General features: G+C 48.4%; 1 protein-coding gene across 11 annotated transcripts in view; it reads left to right on the top strand.

Moving 5' to 3' along the window:
* Positions 1-23,161, top strand: part of FMNL2 (formin like 2) — a 152,702-nt gene that overhangs the window by 109,914 nt on the left and 19,627 nt on the right. For all 11 annotated transcript variants that reach the window (XM_040604059.1, XM_040604054.1, XM_040604058.1 and 8 more), the window contains 5 exons: positions 787-863; positions 3,234-3,327; positions 16,702-16,776; positions 20,699-20,809; positions 22,051-22,200. In XM_040604059.1, coding sequence (XP_040459993.1) covers positions 787-863; positions 3,234-3,327; positions 16,702-16,776; positions 20,699-20,809; positions 22,051-22,200 — 507 coding nt within the window. The remainder of the gene's footprint in view (positions 1-786; positions 864-3,233; positions 3,328-16,701; positions 16,777-20,698; positions 20,810-22,050; positions 22,201-23,161) is intronic.

The following is a 23,161-nucleotide window of genomic DNA, read 5'->3' as shown; positions in this document are numbered from 1 at the left end:
ATCTTATTTTCATTAGGTTTTTTTCTCTTCATTGGGATGCTGCGGTCATGGCATACCCAGGTAGCTTCAGAGACGTGGGTTTTTTTGATAAAACAGTATCGGCGAAAAGTTTTGTGCTTCAGAGAAAGTCTGTGGTGAACACCTTTGTTATGAGCTGTGCAGTTGTACAAGGCATTTGTAACACCACTGCGTATGTCAGCTCTGCCCTTGGGATACCAGCTCCGTGGGGTTTACAGGGTGCCATACCTCTGATGGGAAGGATGCAAACAGTGCCTGTACACTGATAACCGATACATTATTTTCCAAAGCAATTATTTTTTTTGGTTTTGGAGAGGAATGCCAGCAGTACTTGCTCAATAACTGCATGGTGTAGTCACTGTATGGCAGCATGCGTGCTGGAAAAGGAGTGATTTTGGCAGCTGAATTGCAAATTCCTCTTTAGAGAATAAATGATGCGCTTGACTGTCAGAATTAAAAAGGGGTTGGAGGGAGAAAGGATGAGCAGAGGGGTTGGCAGTGGTGTAGGATCAGCTCTTGGACCCCTTTTTGATGGCTGACATGGCCAAACCAAGCACTTTTGATGCTGTTAACGGCAGAGCAGTTGTTAGGCACGGTGGGAGATGGAAATGTTCTGACTGACTTGGTAAACTCGACAAGGTTTTGTTTGGCTTACAGGATCGTGAAAGACTGCCGCCAGTTCTGGTCAGAGATATGTAATTTGTTGGATTTTAAAAATAACAATTTCAGTCTCCAAGCTGACACAATATTTTCCCCTTCTCTTTTCAGTACGGATTCAATATGGTCATGTCGCATCCACATGCCGTTAATGAAATTGCACTAAGTTTGAACAACAAGAATCCCAGGTAGGCTGTGCTTGCTTTTAGAGTTTTAAGAAGTAGGTAAGTAAGGAGTACTTGGAAAGGGATTTTCAGGGGTACGTTTATGCACGAACCTGTAGCAAAAACCCAGACTTGATTCTGCATCAGATTAAATCCAGATAATGGTGCAAATGGATGAGCGATCGCCGTCTGGGTCTGCTGGGTTCAGAAGCTGCTGCCTCCTCCGCTGCAGGTTTGCTGCCTAAGCACGCCGGCTCTGCTGCACTGAGTCTGCTGATCATGGGCGGCTCAGCGTGGGGTTTTCCTGAAGAGTAGGAAAACCTGCTTTGCGAAATTTTGTCTGAAGGGTCCTTATGTTTGAATATCTTTGAGAGAGGGTTTCATTGTGGTTCTGGGTCGGGTTGCTGTTCAGCCACGGCAGTGATGTGGCAGTGGCGCAGTGGAACTGGTGGCTGTGAGGCTGTGTCCCCTCCTCGTCCTGCGCACACTGGTGACCCTGGCAGCCACCTCCAGCAAGCCTGGAGCTGTGAGCCTCTTGCATGTCTAATGAAACTGAATCTGGCACACTGATGTTTGCAAGGAAAGGTAAAACTAGGGGATGAGGCAAAACTAAACAGCATATATCTGTGTATCCATATACATAGCTGTTGCTTAGGCTGTGCGCTTGCCTTACAGTGCACTGCTTGAAATCGTGTCCTGATGGAAGTAGGTGCTGCCTTCCTTTCTTTTATTTAGCCCTAAGTCAGCAAGCCTAGGTACAGGATAAACGGGAAGGATATGGGAAGTTTATTGGTTTTAATCATTTTTGGTGTCCTGTGCCTGAAAATCAGGTGATCAAGAGAGAGCCTGAGTTTTCATTTTTGAAAGAAGGGGGTTATTTAGGTTTCTGCTTATAAAAAAATAATGCTTTGAAATATGGCTAAAATAATCTGAAGACAAAACGTAACTTTAGTGCTGTTCAAAACCTAATTTCTCTTTGTTTTAGCCCCATTGTAACTTTTGAAGAAACCAGAGAGCTGAGTGCTTAGGGTCGGCCGAGGTGTGCAAAAAGGGAAGCGGCAGCTCTGAGAGATGCTGCAGAGCCGATCCCATCCCCGGGCCGTGTACACTGCGGAGCGAGGGTGGAGGATGGCTGTAGGGGCTCCTGACTCCTGGCTGTGCCCAGATGGATGCCACAGACGCAGCCGTATCTGTCCTCTCCCCCATCCCCACCCCAGGCGTGTGGGCGCTCCAGGCAGCTCTGGAGACTCGGGCATTCCCCTGGGCTTTCCGCTCGCAGAGGTGGCTCTCCCCGGCTCATAGCCTGCCCGTGGAGGGGATATTACTGAAGATCCATAGTAAGAGCTCCTTGATCCTGTCTGAAAGAGCTTGGATTTCCTTCTTACAGCAGGAAAAAAAATGCTGAGTAAGAATTGAAAATGATACATTTAAAATTTCCTAGGAAAGTGAACATTTTATCTGGTTTCCAAAGATAACCTTGACACTTTGAAAGCCAAAAGGTATTTCGTTTTCTGTAACATCTGGTTTGAGTCAGTGCTTTAGCATGAGACTAATTTCATATGTGTCTGCATGATTTTACTATCTGCTCAGAGCTCATCTGGCCATAAAGTCCTGTTGGTGCTCTTGCCTTACGTGAACCCTGTAAGAAAGTGATGGGGATTATTTATATTAGGGTTACACTGAGTCTGCTGCATGCTTTTCTTTCAGTTATCTGTTGTGTTCTCTCATTAATATGCCTGTGTTAGCACTGCTGTCAATCAGTTGCCCAGATTTCTGATTCAAGAGGGGGAAGACGTGCTAAGGCATCCTATATTTACTGCAGTGAATCACATTTTTTTTTTTTCTGGGGTTGAGTGTTGGTTGGTGGGGTTTTTTTGTGTGTGGCTATGAATAATACAGATTATCATAGAAAATAATTCAGATTTGTATCTGGAAAAATACAGATTTGAATTATAAGTGTGTTCGTGAACAGCCGGGCTGCTCTGCGGTGACCCTGGCTGGCGTGGAGCTGCCTCCTCTCGGGGTCTGTGCGGGCGAGCGCTGCGGGAGCGCAGGCTGCTGGAGGCTGACCCGCGCTGCCCTTACCAGCGTTATGCCACTGCCTTTGGTTTGCTTGAATTTGCCCCAGCGTAATTTGTGATTTAAATTTTTGCATGGTTTGAGAAGCGTTAAAATGGGGGAAGTTACTGCATGATCCTGGGAGAGCCAAAATGCCCTGGATCAGGTGATGCTCAGCGTTATGCACCTTGCAGGTTTACTAGTTTCAAAGGATGAAAAATACACGGGATGCAACCTGTGGCTCCCAGCGTCTGTGCATCCGTTTTGCCAGCAGGTAGGGAGAAGGTGGTTCAGCACGTGGTGGTCATTGACTGTCACTGTTTCTTTTCTTCACAGGACAAAGGCCCTTGTCTTAGAACTTTTAGCAGCTGTTTGCCTTGTTAGAGGAGGACATGAAATCATTTTATCTGCATTCGATAACTTCAAGGAGGTATGTTTTTACTGCTTCATTAGAATTTGGCGTGCATTTTGATAGTTTTGTCACTATTGACTGGAGCTTTCTCATTCAGCTAAATTCCCTACAGTGAGGGTTTTTCATAAACTGCAGGCTTTCCATAAGTCAGCTTGAGCTGCAAAGAAGTAGATGGTGGTGTTGATGCGATCATTTTGTTCGTGTTTGTGTGAAAGAGCCATAATCCCAACAAGCTTAATCCAGACTGTGAATTGCTCCCTTTACCTTTTGGTCAGGCGAGGTGAGCCACTGAAGTGGGAAACTAATGGAGATCTTGAGAGCTTCACTCCGGTTCTTCCGTCTCTGAAACAACCAGGAATGGTTTATTAGATCTTCCATTTTCAGAACCATTTATGCAAACCTTTGAAATGCAAAACTCGTGGTTTTACTATCGGTAGGAATTTTATTTGTGAAGTTACAAAATCAAGTCTCTGTGATGGAACACTGCTGAAATTAATAGAGGTATCCAAGTTGGCTCACATGGGGCAGAACAGTGTCGTTGGTGGGTGTATGTGTCCAAGTGTATCATACGTTTGCATGCAGTGGTTAGTGGGATTTGAGAACGTTGTATCAAGCTTTGGAAGCAGTAGTGGGGGAACTGAGTCCTAGAAAGCTGCTGTTGTAGTTTATTTTGCAGATGGATGTTTGTGTGGATTTATTATCAAAGAAAAAAGGAATCTAGACTTTCCAGCTCAAAAAATGTTAGACGTGATGAGTCCCAACTGGACCATGTATAAACACGTAGCGTGATTATCCTTAATGCTGCTGTTGCTATAAGTAGGTTAATGCAGGTGATCAACAAGCCAAGTTGTTGATTTTTTTACTTTTTGTGTTTGGGGAGTTATTTCAGGGGGGGGAGATGCTAATCTCTGATTTACATCCACTGTAATATTTGCATGTCGTAGACAAATAACTGTATTTCTGAGGTGCTCACCGTGGTACAGAGCCAGAGCAAAAGGTCTGAAGGAATCTCCAGTGTGGGCCTGTTGTAGAAGCCTCAGCTTTGAGGGACCAGACCTGTCCTATAATGTGAGCTGTGTTGTGTCTGAGGACACAGGCGATGGGCATGGGACACGGGACAGCTGCTGGCCGGCTGCTGGAGCTGGAAGGGCTGGGTGACCGTGGAGCAAGCCCTGCTGCTGCCTGACCCCAGCAGAGTACAGGGATAAGCGTTCTGCTCCCACCGGGGGAAGGTCTGCGGTCCTTTAATGCAGGCACAGAACTGGAAATTGTAGTTTGGTTCTTCCCTTTATCCATCTGGGCAAGCTGCCGGCCCGTGTCTTTCTTTGCACCTTTGTGGAATGAAGGAGTCACAGGAGCAAATGCAGATGAGGTTGTTGTGGAGAACAATTGGGTACTAGAAGCGCTTTAAATAGGAAGAGCACTGTAAACATGCAAAGTACAATGTTATTATTCCAGGCTTAATTTCTTCTGGCTTATTACTACTCCATTGTAGAAGGAATGGGACTCGTTAAGGAGGCTGGTGTGAGGGGTTACTGGGGTTACTGGTAAGCTGGGCAAATGGCTACAGCCGAAACACCGCTGGTGGGCCAGCCCGTGCGGCACTGTGCATGTCACAGGGTGGGATGGGTGTCCTCCCGTTTGCTTTCTGCCTTCCTGACACCTTTAGCTGAGGCTTTGCTCCTTCGTTTTCTTCCAGGTGCTCTAGCACCTGTCTTTTCTCCTGCTGGCATTCAAAAATTCCCCTGTAAAGTGTTCAGTTAGACTGCCAGCATGGATTTATGCCATTCCTACTTGTGTTTCATCATTTGCAATAGCGGAGCTGTCAGATGCAGGTGAAGCGAGCGGCTGAGGAGAGGGGATTTTACCTTTCTCAGTTCTGCATTTTGCTGTTCTTTTCTTTATCCAACTATGTTGCTTATTTCTTGCTCTGTGCTGTTGTTTTCCAGTTTCCTCCTGGGCAAGTTTTCAGTAATGGTTTCAAATTTTCGTGTTCGTAACTCATTCAACTGGTATATTAAAAATCTCTGAGTTGCTGACATGTAAAGTACCCAGGGTTAGATTTCTAGCAGTATACTTCCAATTTAAATTGCTGTAAGCTCAATAATACTTGTGTGGCTTCTGTAGCTACGCATTGCAGGGCTGCCACAGCTTCTCTGTGGTTCTTTCATCAGACCCTGTGTGCATATTTAAGACAGATTCGACTCGTCGGACTAGATCTCTGCCACTCTAGCTCCTTGCCATAAAAGAACTTCAAAAGAAACCTGAACTCCTGCCTAACACTCACCCTGTAATAAACTCAGTAGGGAAAACAGGATATTTTGGACCAAATTCTGCTCTCATTTACATCGGGGTGAACATCAAATATTTCATTAGGCTTTGAGCTTTGCCCTGATGTAAATGGGAACCGCGTTTGGTTCTCAGGGTCTGACTGAGCTGGAAAACCACAGCTGATCTGAATCTCGTCAAGAATTCTTTTAGAAAACGGCTTTTCATTTGAAAATTATTTTACAGGCTAATCTTTTTTCTGGCTGGGTGCAGGATGTTCAAAGCGAGGATGGTTTGTTTTGTTGAGCTGTCTCTTGAAAATTGTTCTAGTGGCGTTCCTTCACCTGCAGTCACTGATCCTGTGCCGGGGTGGCCACTCTGTGTGGGGTGCTGGGCTCGGTGCCTTAGGGCAGGGTTAAGGTCACTTCTGCAAAAAGAAACACAGGGCGATTCCGGAGCTGCTGAGAGGTGCAACGAGGAGCCTGAAATGGAGTTGAATGAAGCTGAACTCAACAGGAAAAAAAGCAACCCTGGAACTATCGTTGTGGATGGGGAATGGAGGTCAGGAGAGGGAAGGAATAGGTGGGGATGGAGGGGAGGAAAGGCAAGTGTTTCGTGCAAAGTTCATTAGAGCTGAGGAAACCACGCTCCATGCAGTCGCACTGGTGGTAGGAAAGACGAGCCCCTGCGTCAGGCCAGCGAGTGGCAGAGCAGTTGAATACATTTATTATTTTTTTTTTTTCAATTTTGCCAGAAGGCAGGAAGCGGTTACAATGAAATCCTCGTTGGTATTGTATGGAATGAATCAGGAATTTTAAAGGAGACATCAGCACTAGTTTCTCATCTGTCTTTGCATTTCTCCTGTGTGTTCCCTGTAACGCTGGAGGAGTTTGCACATTGAGTACAGGCAGGGAATGGTTTTGGTCAGTCTGTGGTGCACGAGTCTGCTCTCTGCAGCCTGCTCGGTGCCTCGGGGACTGCTCGGCACAGACAGAACAGCCGCTTCCGGCTCTCTGATAGAGAAACTCCCCACGCGTGCATGCACCTTGGGCTTGCTCGTTCCTCCCAGGCCGGCGCAGGCATCACTGAATCGTCCTCAGTTTCCAGCCTAAATTCAGCTCATCCATTTTCATGGAGTCTCGATGTGGGTTAAACGGGAAAGAAAGTTCAAATTAAACTGCAAAGGCCCTGTCCCTGCTTGTTCCTGAGCAAGGTGGGTTTGTACACCGTCCCATGGTTCTTTTTTCGAAGACGTTAGTTTCACAGCTCTCATCACTTTTGAAGCCCAGGTGCTGCTTAGCCCCTATGTCAAGACAAGCCCCAGTGGCTCGGCTGGGTTTGTAGTTGCAGGACGGGCACTGTCGGTGTCATCAGGCCTCCAACAGCTTCCGTGATGTCCTGCAGCAGGAGCGTGCAGTGGTGCTGGAGGCAGGAGCAGCGCTTTGCCTTTGTCCAAGCGGCTCCAGGTGTGCTCCGGCCACCTGCGCTCTGCAGCTGGAAAACTCCCTTTCTCTGAGTGATGCTTGACTGAGTTCTGCTGGATATTTATGGGAAACGGTTTGGAGTTACTGTGCCACAGGTAACGCATGGGAATAGCTGGGGCAATTGACTATTCTGTCATCTTTTTGATGCTTTCTGGCCTGTTGCCGGTTCTGTTTGCAGCCCCCTCTTACTCCCAGCACCTCACGCTGAAGGCAAACGCTGCTTAATGGGATATTGCAGCCTTGGCTGGGTGAGCTCTTCGGCACGGCCGCGACCCTGCCATTACCCACTTGCCAGTGGGCTCCCTTAGCGGTGTTCCCGGCCCTTTGTGCTTGTTTCCATGGATTTGTGAGAACTGGCCACACGGTTTTATCGGAGTTGACTGAGGTTTGTCTTGCAGGATGAGCAAATGCACTCCAGCAGGATGCCAGGGGAGGAAAAGGAGAGCAGAGTTAGCTGCAGGACAGCTTTAGGGGAGCTCCAAGGGTCACCGACCAGCTGCTGAGAGCTTGCCGCATTTAAATTGAAGGAGGCCGAGTGCACTGTTGGAAGAAAAAGATATATTTTCCTAATGCTTATTCAGAGTAGTTAATTCATTTTAATAGTGTGATTGCATGTGGGGTTATGAAGATAATTAGGCTGCTGCCTTTTACTGCCAATAATAAAACTTGGGTTTACTCTTATGTAAGTAAATATTAATTAATAATTTATTTAAAAACCCACCAATAATTAAATAAATATGTAAGTATTTACTCCCCTCACTGTCCCCTGGGAAATGCTGTTTTGAATTTGCAAAGGTGTGTTGCACTGGAGCTTGGGTACATCGGTGTCCTGGTGAATCTGCCCATGGCCATCAGAAATGGTGAGAGCCAGCAAGGTGCAAGTGTGCAGCTTCTCACGCACTTCTGCTCGCTTCATGCAGACATGGTGTGGAGATGGTGCTGCTTAAACCACGACATAGCCATGTGGTGGTAACTCAGGACCCTAAGCAAGCATCGTTCCAAAGCTGCCATTGCTCTCTGGTGTTTCACTGACATCTTGCCACAATCAAAATGCTTGTGTTTGTTGCTGCCTTGCCAAGGAAGGATGTTTTCATGTTGATGAGATTCTACAGATTGAGAAGATCTTTTAATCATCACTGCCATCGACTGGATACTTCTAATACACTTGTATGCCAAGAGTGAATTGTGTAGGAAATTTTTTGCTTCGGTTGGTACTAGTTAGAAGATGCAGAAGGTTTTACAGAGCTGAGGAAAAGAATATGAGGATAACCAAGCCCTCTGTTCTCATGTCAGGAGTTCTGTGGTGAGATAAAGGTGTCTTCAGCAGGCTGAAAACCCAAGCACCTTCCATCCGAGAGGGCAGCTGTACTTTCACTCAAACTCTGCCAGGTCTTGGTCCTGGAGGCATGAAACAGAGTGTGGGAAAATGTGGCTTTGCACGTGGCTGACATTTTCGACTGGGGGAAAATAAATTTTAAATGTAGCAAAATATTGAAGGGGGCAATTTCAGTGCAGTGAGCTCTGAGCAGATGCGTGTGACCTGATGTCACTTCATCAGTAGGATCACGAGTGGCTGATCACTGACCATCCCTCTCTGCCAGGTGGGTGAGGAATCCCTGCAGGCTGGACCACAGTGGCTTGGTGGCCACCTGTGCAGTCACACGTGTTGGGCTGCGGCTCACACCTTGGGAAAGCAATCCCGTGGGTACAAGAGCAGTTTATAACTTGGGGTGCATTTCCCCGTCTCTTTTCTGATCTGAGTACCGAAACCCTGCATTGCTTTGCGTTCCTCTTGAAAGCGCAGTTTGTAAAGGAGTTTCTGCTTTCCCAGCTGACTTGCGTTATGTTCAACTGGAGACTGGTGTAGTGTTTAACTGGGGGCAGCTTGCTCCTGGAGTCCCTTCCCAGGGAGCCTGAAGTGAGCATGGATGGGAGCCTGATAATGATGTTATCAGGGGCTGCCCTGATGGAGACCGTGGCTTGGACGCCTCAGGGTCCAGCTCTGAGCTGTGCCGTGGGTTAGGTCTGCTTCATGGTAATGTGTCTTGTGGTTGTGTGTTCCTAGTAAAAATTACATAATGCTTTGCATATTATATGTCTGTATTTGCATGCATATGTATATATGTATACATATATATATAGCCCTTTGACTTTTGGGTTAGTTTTAAGGAACTGTTGCTTACAGTCAGAACCAGAGTCTCTCAGCCTGTTTCTCTTCAGTTGCAGCAAACATCACTGGCAGAGCCTGGAGGCAAAGGTTTTAGGGCACCATATATCTCCAGAAATACCTGCATTAGCCTAATTGCACCCAGAGCTTGGCCAGCATGGTGGGGCATCCCTGGAAAGCAGGCAGCGAGACCACCACCCGAATGAACTTCTTCCCCAGCTGAAAGACTGCATAGTCAGTTGCAGCTATCACAGCATTACCAAACCTTCACGAGGATTCTTTAGAGCTGAGGCAGAGAAATAATGTGGACAGGTGAACTGCGAGCAAGGTTATGACATTGGGTGAGAACAACCAGAAACAGAAATAACACAAAAGTTCTGGTTCAACGGAATGAAAGCTTGTTCGGGCTGAGGGCAGAAAGCTGTTTTCCAACTCGCTTGTGCCCTTGCTTCAAAAGTGAAAATTTTTGTGGTATTTCTAGTTAGCTGTTTTATTTACATAGTGTACATGTTTTTAATTTACTGAAGGCGTAGCAGCCAATAAATGAATAGCTCCAGTAAATTTACAGATTTGTTAAAAAAAATTCACAACCCAACAGTGCTAATATGATTGCATAGTGAAAACAGTTATAAAGAAATTTGGGGTTTTTTTGTGTTTTTTTTTTAACATATTAATTTCCTCAGCTTCAGTGAAGATCTGAAAATGACAGTTCTTGAATATACTTCACAGGACTCTGAATTAAAATTTTAAGGAGCTTAATCTTAAATCCTTCTGCAGCTTTTTGTTAATCTCCATTTTAAACATGGGAGAATTTACTTTAAAAACAATTAAATCTTTCTGGGAAAAGACCAGAGGGACTCTACCCCTTTTTTTTTTTTTTTTTTTTTTTTTTTTTTTTTTTTTTTTTTTTTTTTTTTTTTTAAATAAGCACAATAGTAGTTTTAAAACAGATCCAAACTGAAGAGGCAAAAGAATTGACTAGGATCTGTAGTGAGACAGAAAGCCAGCCAGGAATAATCCTGGCTCTCCGCAGGGAACACTTCCTGACTTTGGCTGTCACCCAGCAGAGCAGTTAAATTGCTTATTATACAAGCATATACCAAAATAACTGAATCTGGTAAGGTGAGTGTATGCTTGTGTGCTTCTCTGTATGGGAAATAATTGTACTATTTAAAAGTAAAACCAAAATTGAGGTGCTTTTCCTAAGATGAACTGTACCTTTTAAGAAACTACCTCGTTTTGCTCCAAGAGAAGAAGAAATGCCAAGAAAACAAATCGGAATTCAGATAATCCAGAAGACTTTTGGGAAGCTCAGTGTCTGGTGGTTGTTCCAGCGTCTGAACTTCTCTGCGTGCTGGGGAGAGGAGAGCTGCCCTAACGTGCTGGAGAACAGGGGGCGAGAGAGGCGCGAGGTCCGACCCGCCGACGCGCCCTTTATCATCAGTTTAATTGACTTATGTGTTCGCTGCTCCGAAATATCTGACAGGTGAGAAGAATTGCAATCCCCTCATGCAGCGCCTGGCTGGGGCTGTTAGTGCTGAGCTTACAGATGCCGGCTCCATCGGAATCACTGGGCAGCGAGCTGAAAGGGCGGGGGCACGGCAATGAACCTCATTGTTCACCTCCATCGGTTTTCACTCCGGCAAAGGGAGACAATATTGTTCAGCCCTTGATTTTCACAATGCTTAATTCAGAGTCAGATTGCTCTATTTGAATAATGAATGGTGGCACTGAAAACAGCAGTTCTGAATTATTCTTACAGGCCATTATAATAACTCAGTACTAGAAGAAACTGTTTGCAAGTGCTGGAAAATGTAAATGCGTTTGTTGTCTTTCACACTGCAGCAGTATTTTGAGAGTGCCTTAACCCCGCTGGTAGAGAAGTAAAAGGTATTTTAACCTAGTAAGTATTAAATAACTGTTTACTTAACCAGGAACTTAGGGGAAAAGTGATTTTTTTGTCCTTCAGCAAACTGCAAAAATGTCAGCATGATCAGTCCAAACAAAGTGTCCCTGTGGAGTGCTGCTTGCTGGTGGTGGGATCTGCTGATCACAGTGGGCTGTTGTGGGGGAGAGAAAGCCGGCATTGTGCCGCCGGACAAAGGAGCACAGACAGGAGAAAAGGGTCACAAAGGGTCCCATGAATTTTTGGGTTGCGTATACATCAGGGTGTTTATAACACCACATCCAGCATGGGCTGCGTTCATCGACACGGTGTGTCTTTGCTGTGAAATGGTGCTGCCGCTTCTCCCTCTAATGGAACTCAAGAAGTTACGGAAGGCGGAGGGAGCAGCTTAAAACAGCCTTTGGGCAACACATGGTTAGATGGTCATTTTAATGTTCACACTTACAGAAAATGTCCTGTATTGCAAAGCCTTTCCTAAGGCTTAAGTATTTTAAATTGGGTCCTCCAGAGGATTGTTTGTCCTGCCTCGAGGTCGCTGTTAGCTGCCTTTGCCATGACAGACCATATCCATCCCAAGTGCAGATGCAACCAAAATGATTTCATTTTCTATGTGGAGTTTGGGACCACCAGGCTTTACCTGCTCCCCGGCACAGGGACGCTGTGTAACTCCGGGAACTTTTCTTCAAACGTGTACATTGCTGTCTCAGAGCTGTCCTCCTCTGTCCCCTGCTCTGCTGAGACCCACACTCGTGTCAGGGCAGTGGCAGTCGCTGTGGCTGGATGGGGCACTGTGTCTCACACTTAAGAGCATCCATCCTCCAGCTGCGGAGGAGGTAGCAGTCCGGCAGCTGTGTCTCGTAGCGTGCTTCTGTACCGTTGGCCCACAAGCTGCAGCTCCAAAGCCTGAGCTACTGCCTGTGCTCACTGCCGTCCCTGTATGCAAGACGCTGTATTCGCTTGTGGTGGGTTTAGTTACGAGCTCCATTCTCCGGCAGAATGAGGTGGTGCTTCGCGTCGTCTGTGGCAGGAGGGTGATGGATGTGCTTTGGTCACCTTCGATTTTCAGTTTTGGCCTGGCACTGCACATGAAAACACCTTCAGTTTTTCCAAAATATCCTCGTTGTCCTTTGCAGTCTGCCCGGGTTGCCTTTCTGCCACATCTTATAGTGATGCAGCCATGTGAGCAGGAGCAACGTGATCACTGTCGTAGTTGAACTTTGGCTCTTGGGTGGTCTGGATGTGAACTGTATGACTTGAGGGCATTGACAGGTGGACACGGATATAATCGTCGCTACGTTTTTCATAATGAATCCTTTTGCTTCCTTATCGGATTGTATTGTACCTTTGTAACAGATCTGTGATGGGTTTACTTCGTTAGCACCCAAAGCCTTTCCAGAGACGGGACTCTTCGTGGGTGGTTTTCCATAAAGCCACATTGTTCTTCCAGAATGACGTGGGCTTAATGCAACCTGAAAAGTTTTTTTTCACAGCCTAAGTAGAGACAGAGGTTTTTTATAGCTGTGGTAACCCGTTTTAATCTTGCTTCTTACACAGAATAATGCTAATAAAAGAAAGATCAGCCTTTCTTAGTCCCAGCCACCCTTCCAAATGACAGACCTTGGAAATTTATTCAAATATAAATGGCAACATATGGTTTTATGTGGTGGGATTTGATTTCAGCATTCGTCTTGGATTATGGCCAATTTTCAGGCTGTAGGCTTCATCTACAGTTTTACTCTCTTTAATCTTCCAGGATAAATTATATCATTTCATGAAAGGCAGCTCGCTGTCTCTTGAAGCGCACATGTTCCCAGCGCTGACTCATCTGATGATAGTGTGAAATATCTGCGAGCAGCCACCGAAAGCCGCAGGTTGTTGTTGCTTTTCCTCTTGCTATCAGCTGCTGTGTCCCAGCCAGGGCTGCCCGCGTCCCGGCATCGGCAGCTCTCTGCTGGGGTACAGCACTTGGGGTTGCTCCCTAATTTAATTAGCCAGCCATAAATGGCTTGTGGTTGTTTATGTCAGCTTTTCTCATACATGTGGAATGGTTTACATTAGATTTCCCAGAAATCAGTCCTTCTGACTTTTATCGTTGAGTTGATCGTATGCACCATTGCCATGTTTGTTTCCACAATACAAGTTTATTGTTCGTGACTTTTTTTTTTTAAATCTGCTCCATTTTTTCTGATGTGGGTACAAGAGGGATGCAGTTGTTTAGAGCTCAAAGTTGAGATGAACCTGCTTTTTTTCTTTTTCCCATTGACTCTCAACTGTTTTGTGGGGAGGGGAGAGTATGGAGCGCGCTGACAGGATTTGCAGTTGGTTGAAGTGAAATACCAGCCCGTTTACTATGGTAGGGAAAAAATGGCTTGGGATAATGACGTAGGGACGAGTGCACCTAAGCAGCCTGTGGTGCAAGTGGAGGAGAGGGTTCCTTGGCTTTGCTTGGATCACGCCCAGAGTACGCCTCCAAAATCAAATTGTATCGGTGAGCAGCTGCTGCCTTTGATCCTTACAGTGCCAGTAGGTTCCTGAAACTCAGCCAGATTCTGGTTTTCTCTTTGGCTCTTCCTGATGGAGGCTGGCCTTTCTTTGGCGTTCTGTCTCGTTTCCTCCCGAAGGACACATTGCTCCTGCATGGAAGCCTGTGCATCCCAGGAGTGGTGTATGCCATAGTAGAGCTGCGTGCCTGCAGGCTCCACCCTGCAGGGAGGGCTTTTGGGGGGCTCTTGGTAAGAAGGTGCCCGGTAGGACATTCGTGGTGAGTGCCTGGAATAGGTCACATTGCAGCATGTTCAATGAACTTGAGCTTCTTCATGACAAAACGATTCCTGGTCCTGCAGGCAGAGAGCAGGGGAGCGGGATGGGATGCTGGCAGGTGTGGTGCTGTGCTCTGGTGCGGAGATGCTCTGGTCCCCGCCAGACTGCGCTCTCGCTTTTAAACGCACTCTTGTGAAACCAGGAGAGTCATGGCAGAATGTTCCCGACGATCTCCCTGTTTTCCTGAGGGTGCTGCTGGCCATTTGGGTTTTGTTGGGCCATTTGGTGGCTTTGCAGAGCCTGAGGCTGTGCCCCGGTGACGCAGGCTGTGGAGGCTCGCTCCCCTGCCCCCCATTGTCCTTGGAGCTGCTCTAACCATCAGGAACATCTGTGTGGTCTCTGGGCTTTGCTCCTTCCAAGAGTGGGTCTGTCTGGGCTCTGGTTTACTCCAGCTTAGACCTTAACATGTGTTTTATGGACCCAGGGGACAGCCTGAGCCTGTGTAAAGGCATTTAATGCTTCAAAACCAATTTCAGAGCATAGGCTGCAGAGCGCGCCGAGTCCTTTGAGTTTAAGGTCAGGATAATTTGCTTGACCAGCCAGCGTAATCTGTTTTTTTCGTGAGGCTGCATACATTGTTAAGTTGTTCATTCCACCTTGTGAGTCTTTTAAGGTTCCGCTGGAAACACTTAAATACAACTTCATCAATTGTTTGTGTGCGACTTCAGTGCCTTGCCTGCCAGAGGCTGTGCGGGTAAGGGTGGCTGAGCCTGCATGGAGCCCATCACTTACAACTTGTGAGACTGTGACCATGAATATTGATGATAACATTATCAAATAGTTCATTGTAACCGGCATCCCGTCCTCACAGAGATCCAGGGGCAGAATTCCCATTGACGTCAGGTGCTGACCACAAATATCTGAATAATAACCCAGTTGTGGCAGTTTTGCTCAGGAATGACAGAAGATGTATCACATACACCACAAGTATGTTTTATTCTGTCATAACCAGCAGCAGAAAGCGTGGCGAGAGGTCACCCAGCGGGCCACTGCTCATGGTGTTCTGCAGATCTCAGGATCAGCTCAGTTTAGGGCCCACTAAAGTCTGTGTGACTTCAGTGAGGTCTACTCGGTGCCTTAATCTTTGTGTAAGTACGTACTCTGAGATACAGTTAGAAAGAGGAAGCTGAGACGGCAATAGTAATGCATACTTTGTGAAGAACTTGCTTTTGGGGAGTATTTAGAAACCCCACTTGGGGATTTGCTCTCCTTGTGGGTGACACAAGCGTAGAAATACCTAGAAAGAATAGGTCCCTGCCCCAGAGAGGTTAGTTTATAAAGAAGCAGTATCCAGTGCTCCCACCAATCCTTAATTACCGCTCGCTGGCTAATTTTACATAACTACTGTGCCATGAGCTGGCTGCTAAGGGAGAGAGCAGCTGATGTCCTGGGGGATGTGCTGCTCAGAGCCTGGCGGACCCTAACGGACGGTCCTGCTGCCGTGTCCCTTGCTCCTCATCGATAGCACCCAGTGCTCCTGGGGCACTGAGTGAAGTCTGGGTAAGGAAGGAGGGAGCCTTTTGGCCTCACCGAGGGTTTTGTTCCTCAGCAGAAGGGAAGTTTCAGTCCTCCAGATGACCGGCCTCTCTTTTTCAGGACCTTTAAGAGCAAACCAGCGTCTTTCAGAGCTGCTTCTCTGCAAACAGCCAGCATCTGCGGGGGGCGAAGCAGGGAGCAGCATTTAACACTGCGGGTGCGCGGATGTGCCTACGCAGGCATTTACCGCTTTGTTCAGCAGAGCACGCCTGTGCTCTTCCTGAATCCACTGCTCAGTTTGACACCAAAGTCCAGCAAGCGAGAACTCCTGGTGCAGGGTAGGAGAAAGCTCTCAGTGAATCTGGGAACCTGTGGGACACTTTGCCTTGCACCCATCGCCTCCCGCCTGTACTGGGATCGTAGGGCTTACTGGGGCGGCTGTGTGCAGGGCAGCTCCTGCCCCTGCCCCTGCAGCGTGGGTGTTGTTGGGTGTAATCCGTGCATGGAGGGCAGAAAAAAATAACCCCGGACGATGCACCACAGAGGGAGGAGTTGCAGTTGCTCAGCTAGGGGAGGATGGGGAAATGGGTGCTCACCTCTGCTCCCTTTGGCTTTCCAGCTTACGTAGTATTTTGTGATTTGGTGTGGATTACTCTGGATCGTTTGTGTGCTGAGAAAAGTAGGAGTGATCCAGAGAAGCTACTGGGAAGTTACAAGATTTAAACAATATCCCAAGACCTGCTTTGTCTTAGATTTTACTTCTCCCTGAAGTTGCCTGTGTTTCCTGCCAACACCCCTGTATTATGGCTCTGTAATTCTGACCAGCTGATAGTTATGCTGATGTATTTCATTTCTCGTTCAGCCGGTGATAATTATCTTTTTTTTCCTCCCTGTAATTTGGTCTTCTTCCTAATTACATTATATTACAGTGGAAAGCCAGCTCGGAACTGCGAGAGAGGCTGAGCCTTCCTGTGGCGTAGCCTGGTACAACTCTGTTGCTTATTCTCTGCCATCAGTGGGTATGATTAAATTTTTAAGGGGAAAAGAGATCCAAAGAACTATGTTACAATTGTACTTGACCCCTTAGACTTGCAGTGCAGGTGTTCACATACGATTATTCAGCTGGATCTGTCATGAAGGAGAATATTTTTAACTAGAGAGGAGCCCTGGACGGAGAGGTTTTGAGCAAGCAGATAAGCTGCTATTTAAATGTTTTTCATGCTCGCCTTCACAAGCTGTAGTTTAACACGCACGTGGTGATTCTTTTGTAGGTGTGTGGAGAGAAGCAGCGCTTTGAGAAGCTGATGGAGCACTTCCGAAATGAAGACAACAATATAGACTTTATGGTGAGTGCAATTTATCATCAGCAAACGTTAGTTTCAGCGTTTAGTGTGCCTGGTCCTGCTGCCGCAGGCAGGGTTGTATCTGCCTTCCGATCCTCGGCCTGGAATTACCGCAGTGCCGTTTTTTAATATTCCAAGCTACATAATGTGCATTTCATTTTTAGCTTCCGTTCAATTCAGTTATCTTCAAGAAGTGCCTTGTACCTTAGCGAAGGTAAGAGGAAAATGGCCCTTTGGTCACGCGTGCTGTTTCGCTGTGGCAAAGCAGCAGCTTCTGCAATATCAAGATGCGTATTCTGTCCGCGTGCCAGCATCCTTGGAGTCACAGACAGGGAAGTGTGGGAGAGACTCGCTGCAGCTGCTGTCTGGCCTTATCTGCTGATAAATATAGCAGTAGTTTGCACCACTTTTGGTTCCTCAATGTGCATATGCATGATTATTCACCAAATCCACTTCCCCTGGAGCACAAGAGGGAACGGCGAGTGAGGAAGCTCTGGCTGGCACCCGCAGACACCAGCGCCAGCTTGCATGTTGGCATCACGTGAAAGGCAGAAGCCGTGTCTGTAAGGATGAGCTGGCTGGTTAGGTGTCTGATATCAAAAACACTGCTGTATCCGATTTTTCTATGGCAAGTGAGCGCTCGTGTCAGAAGTGTGTGAAATGTAAGTTCTGTTTTTTAATGAGAAAACAAATGCTGGCATGGTCAGTGCAGTCTCCTTGCGCTGCTCGTGCTGAGGGCCTCGGATCTGATGTGATCCTGTTTTGGGGTGGGAGCAGAGCTGGAGGGCTTCCCATCTGGTCACGCTGGCTGTCTGCTAGGGCCTCTGTTAAGCGTCTGTGACACTTTATATTGTTTTAGTGCTGACCTTCATGTTAAAGACCTCTTTCTGCCAGGAATTAGGTGTTAAAGCACCCGGTGTGGTGTTCCCTACAGGCTTTGAATGCTCCAGTGTCAGTGGCTTGCAGCCCTGATGGCTGGGGCAGGCTTGCACCCTTGAGGGGACAGCAGAATAAAAAGGAGGTGGTGTGAGCAAGACCGGATGGCCTCTTTCTTGTTTGTAAAAAGAAAAAAAAAAATGTTACAGTGATCCCTGCAATTTTACTCAAGTTAGCAAGCTGCTGTCAGTAACTCTGTGACATGTTACGGTTGCTTTTGTGCCCTGTTACTGCAGTCCCAGTAAGGACATGTTGGAAGTCACAGTGTACATCAGGTATTCTCAGATGTACATACAATTTAGTCTGTCATTTAACAGAAGGATTTGTCAGTCCTTAATACCTGACCCCTGGCCATTTTCCCCGTGCTTACAGGGAAGGGTAGTCGTATTTGGGAGCGGGGGAGTAGCACCGTGCAGCTTGGAAGCAAGGTGGTGGCAGCAGCCTGTGGCCAGCGCCTCACTGCAGGCTGGGGGATTTGCCCACTGCTGTAAAAAAGCATCATCCCTCATCTTTATTTAAGATAATAAATGGTATGTTGTAAAGATGTAATAGGGAATATGCATGTGAGTGTGTGTGCGTATGAGCCTGATGAGCTGTGACTGTTCAGCATCCATCTGGATGGCCTGTAGGAAAATTCCCTGCCCCCCTCAGGCCACAGGTTGAAGGTAACGCTTGAAAAAGGATAAATACATTTTTTTCAGGACTTGCCCAAATACTAATAAAATTTGCATCTTTGGGCTGCCCCCACCTACTATGGGCTTGACTATATGACAAGCCTAAAGCTAGAAGAGAGAGCTCGTTGCAAACGATTTGGCAGATCCTCTCGTTCTTGTCGCTGCCTGGCCCGAGCACGCTGCCACGAGCCGATGAGCATGCTGCCAGGCGTGGGGGGAGCGCGGCAGCCCCTGCCCACCGGCTCGCTGTGGTGCTGGTGTGGCCGGACCCTGCCGCTCACACCAGCGTGCGCCCAGCGCAGGCGTCGCTCCTGCCCGCAGGGTGGGATAAAACGGGCCCAGGCTCTGGGGTGGAACGTTAAAGCTCAAGTAATTCAAGGAGTTGAAGTGACTCAATGTAAACCAAGAGCTGTTCCTGCAGGCCCTGGCTTCCGTGCTCCCTAAATGGAGAAGGCGAGAGCTTCCTGGGAAGCTGGAGGGGCTCCGGTTATTTACATGAATCGACAGGGAGGGAAGAGCAACAAAAAGACAAAAGCATTTTAGAAAAGGTTCCTGTTGTTGGCGTTGACTGACTTAGTTTTAAAAGCAAAAACTTTCTTAGGTTAGTTTTCGTTGACTGGATGAATTCCTTAGTTGTGTATGTAAGGATCTGAGAAAGGAAATGAGAATTTGGCCCTAACGCTGCAAGAGCCAAAGCAAGTACAACGAGAGTGCTTTTGAAACGGGATCTTGGCTCTGGGTGGTAGCACAGCACAGCAGGGTTCAGCTGGCGAGGGCTGGTACTGGCACTAGGAGGAACCATGGACACCGCAGGAATTGCAAAGGGTGCTGCAAAGACTCGAAACCTGCAGTTAGGTTTCCAGCTGTGTGGGTCGGGTTGTTTGGGTAAGAGATGGGTACGCACCGAGATGAGACATCACAGGAGCCCCTGGATGAGTCTTTAGACCATCTTCCTTCCTCTCTTCCTTGGGGCTGTCCCTGTTACCAGTCTTACAACTCTGCATTATCTAGGGTTAAAGTCATTTTGGAAACAGAGTGGTTAAAGCTGCTCAGGTTCTACGTGGGAAGGTGTAGCTGAAAGGTTTTGACTGACCGTTGTGGTGTCCCTGCGGTCCCGGTTCCTCCAGAGCTGGGCTGGTGTGGCTGGGAAAGTTTTTGTAGCAGCTGCTGGGAGCTCCAGCTAGAAGGATCAGCTTGGGACATCCTGGCCAGACCTGTAGGTCCAAGGCCACCATGCAGCACGAGTTCATCTTCTGGGCTCTACAACAGATCGCAGAGAACTGGCCGATTTCCTGTAGCGAATGGGTGATCCGGCGAGTGGCCTTCAGTTCTTTCTTCCCACAAAATGACCCAGGGATGTGGGGTCTCCTGCAGGAAAAGCATCCAAGGAAAATCAGGTTGCTTTGATTTTATCTTTTCAGGTTTGGTCTAGAAGTCTGGGAAGTATCGCAGTAATGTTGAGAGGCTGGTGTTGGTGCTGCTGCAGTGTTGCTAGCAGGGTGGAGTTGTGCCCTTGAGAAGCCCAGCCAGGGACTGGGCAAACCATCTCTTAAAGCAGCTTGGAGGGTAACCCACGTGATCATCTGTGAGCTGAAAGAGGGCTGGGGGTACTTGTGCGGAGCAGGATTTGGCCATGCCTTACACTCCAGTGAAGGGCAAACCTTTTGGGGTTTGTAGCCTGATTCCTGCCGCGTTGCAGGAGGTTTTCCCCACTGCTTGTGCCGCTTGTGACCCACTTGGGAGCCTTGTCCATCCCTTCACTGTGTCAGGATGTGTTTGGATGCCAGCGCCTATGATCTGGTCCCTCGTTCAGTTACCAAACCACAGCTTTGGAAATACGCTTTCTGCAAACGACAAAGCGCCTTTTGTGAAAGTCCCGTTTCCTAAGCTAGGGGTTCCAGTTGCAAAATTAATCTCACTTTTACAGGCCATTTCAGGAACGGCATTGTTTACTTAAGAGCTTGTGCGGCGCTTGTACAATGTCTGGCCGTGTGCGCTGGCGTGGAAAGCGTTTGTGTTCACCGGCACGCAGCAAAGGTAGACTCTGCAGACATGACTTAATTTCTGGAACCCATGCTTCCCTTTATCGCAGCAGACAAACGCCCTGTAAGCCCAAATCCAGCACCGGCTTGGAAAAATAAAGCTGCAGAATAGCAGGTCATGGTTTCTCCTTGTAGTAAGCACCAGGATTGGGGTCACTCGCTGTGTCTGACCCCTGGGGCCCCGGGAGAGCCGGCTCTGACCCGGCTCCTGGGGCTTTCGGGGACAGCCAGGGCCGTGCCGCTGCCTCTCACGTGCAGCCCTTCTCCCTGCAGGTGGCCTGCATGCAGTTCATCAACATCGTTGTCCACTCGGTGGAGGACATGAACTTCAGAGTCCACCTGCAGTACGAATTTACGAAGCTTGGTCTGGACGAGTACTTGGACGTGAGTATGGCCCTGGGTCTCCAGCACCTCGCAGCGTGGGTCTGCTCCCCGTGCTGGGGCTGTCTGCCGCCACGGTGGGTCCCCACCATGTCCCCCAGCTCTGCCACTGCCCAGCCTAGCCCTAAACATCCTCAAACCCCCTCACCCAAGCGCTTTTGGGAGGGCACAGCAGGCTTGTCCCATTGTCTCTGCTAAAAATGCAGTGCCTGGGCTGCTGCCGGGGCTGTGGGCTGGAGCTGCCCCTGCCGAAGCAGAGCGGCTGCAGCTAACTGCAATTACAGACCGGCAGCTAAATTGGTGGCTTTGCCTTATGACAAAGGAAGGATGAACCGCAGCTGTCCTCGCCCGTGCCACGTTGCTGGCCTCCAGCTGCAGGCTGCTGGCCTCGCGTCGGCCCCGGCTCCGGTGCTGCCAGGACCCCCCTGTCCCTGCGTGAAAAATCCTCCTTTGAGCATCCTCCTGACAGCGAGGTGTTCTCTGTGTCCTCTGGGAAACGCTGTCTTTCAGAAACAATATTTCCCCTCCTGTATTTTTCTCTCCCTGTCCTTGCCCTTGGGGGCACACAAACAGGGTTGTGGGGTTTTTTTTCACCAACCTGTGAAAACAGGGTTGGTGTCGGCGGGGATTGATTTGTCCCTGCTGACTTTGCTCAGCAGCAGCCAGGGAGAGGTTTCTTGCTGTCTGCAAGAGGCATTTGTACGTGGTGGTACCGAGCACGGGTCTGTTCGGGGTCCCCAGGTGGCACAGACCCTGCAGTGTCGGGAACAGGCAGAGCTCTGATGTTGTCTTTGGAGATAAAGCCTGCGTTCTGAACACAGCAAACCCAGCGCCGGGTCAGTGAGAGCAATCAGAAGGTTTGCTCCAGGCCGCATGGCTGCTTTCAGCCCAAACACAGGCCTCACCTCTGCCTGCTGGCCACTGGGCTGGTGGCCACCACGTGCAGCAGCCACCCAGCTCACTGGGCTCGCACCGTCCCCAGCATTCAGAGCTGGCCGTGGGCAAGGAGCAAGCACAGAGGGCAGCAGGCTTAGTGTCCATAGTACCAGCGGGTAAAGGTGCCGCTTGGCTTTAGCTGGAAGCTCTGGATGTTTGGTCTTAGAAAATGACGATCATTTATGACCCCGGCTAACATTAAAGGGCGAGGTTTTTCCTGGGTGAGGGAAGTGGCCTGGGCTCCCAGCACCCTCCCACCCCATTCGCTGCCCTGTGCTGAGCGATGCCTCCTCTGCTTGGGTTCACAGAAACTGAAACACACGGAGAGCGACAAACTGCAGGTGCAGATCCAAGCTTACCTGGATAACGTGTTTGATGTGGGAGCTTTACTGGAGGATGCTGAAACCAAGAATGCAGCCCTGGAAAGAGTTGAAGAACTGGAAGAAAACATTTCTCACGTTAGTACCGCGCTTTGTCACCTTGTCTGTGGGGTAGCTCAGAGCCCCCCCCTGCCCCCACGCTTGGGCTTCGCTGCTGCCCGCTTCGGGATTTAGGCTGCAGCCTTTGGGGTGAGGTTTGCTTAGAAAAAGCCTTAGGACGACTGTCCTTCTGTATTGGGGGAATAAGCAGATACTTGGCATACAAAGGAATTTGGGAGATTGCAGGCAGGTAAACTTCCTGGGTGCTTTTATGCTATATTTTGATCTTCATATTCTGCGTGTTCTAATTAACAGTTGCTCCACTTGCTACAAAGATTTGTTCATAAGCTGCTTATTGACCGGATGAGAAAACGTCTTGTTCTGTCATTTTATTTACTCCCCTATCTGACACAACCCCCAGCTTCTTACAAAAGAGCAGCATTGCCTCGTTAACGTGGGGTTTGACGCGCGTTTTCGTGTATATCGAGGGACGGTTTGGCCGGTGCTGCGCAGTGCCTGCCCACCCGACTTCTTACATGGGCACCGCTGCAGTGCTTGCACACCTCAATACCAGCAGCCAGTTCATCCCCTGAAAGTTGCGGTGAGCTGGGAGGGGACGCCCCCCCTCCCCCCGCCCCGTGCTGGGGGCCAGCTGAGCACCCCCAGGTCCCTGGCACGGCAGGTTTGCAGCCTTGGGGGTGTCAGCTTCAGTTCAGCTGTGGTTCCAGGTGGAGTCACTTGGCGAACAGAACCTCTGCACAGAGGTATCTTATGAGCTGGGAAAGCTCATTTACATAGAAACTGCAAATTACCTAGCAATGCAATACCGGTAAATAGAGCAGATAACCATCCCATCTGTGTCTTAAAACACAGTACTGGGCTCAAGAGGGATGCGACTGGAAAATAGTGCTGTGCAGGTATTCAGGGTTCGCTCAGTTCAGAGTTTGCTCTCTGCTTTTCTGTCCTGTACCTTCTTGGTGTCAATTACTTTAGTCCAGAG

This window comes from Falco naumanni, chromosome 8 (assembly GCF_017639655.2).
Source record: "Falco naumanni isolate bFalNau1 chromosome 8, bFalNau1.pat, whole genome shotgun sequence".
NCBI lineage: Eukaryota > Metazoa > Chordata > Aves > Falconiformes > Falconidae > Falco > Falco naumanni.
This window is presented reverse-complemented; position numbering and strand designations above follow the sequence as displayed.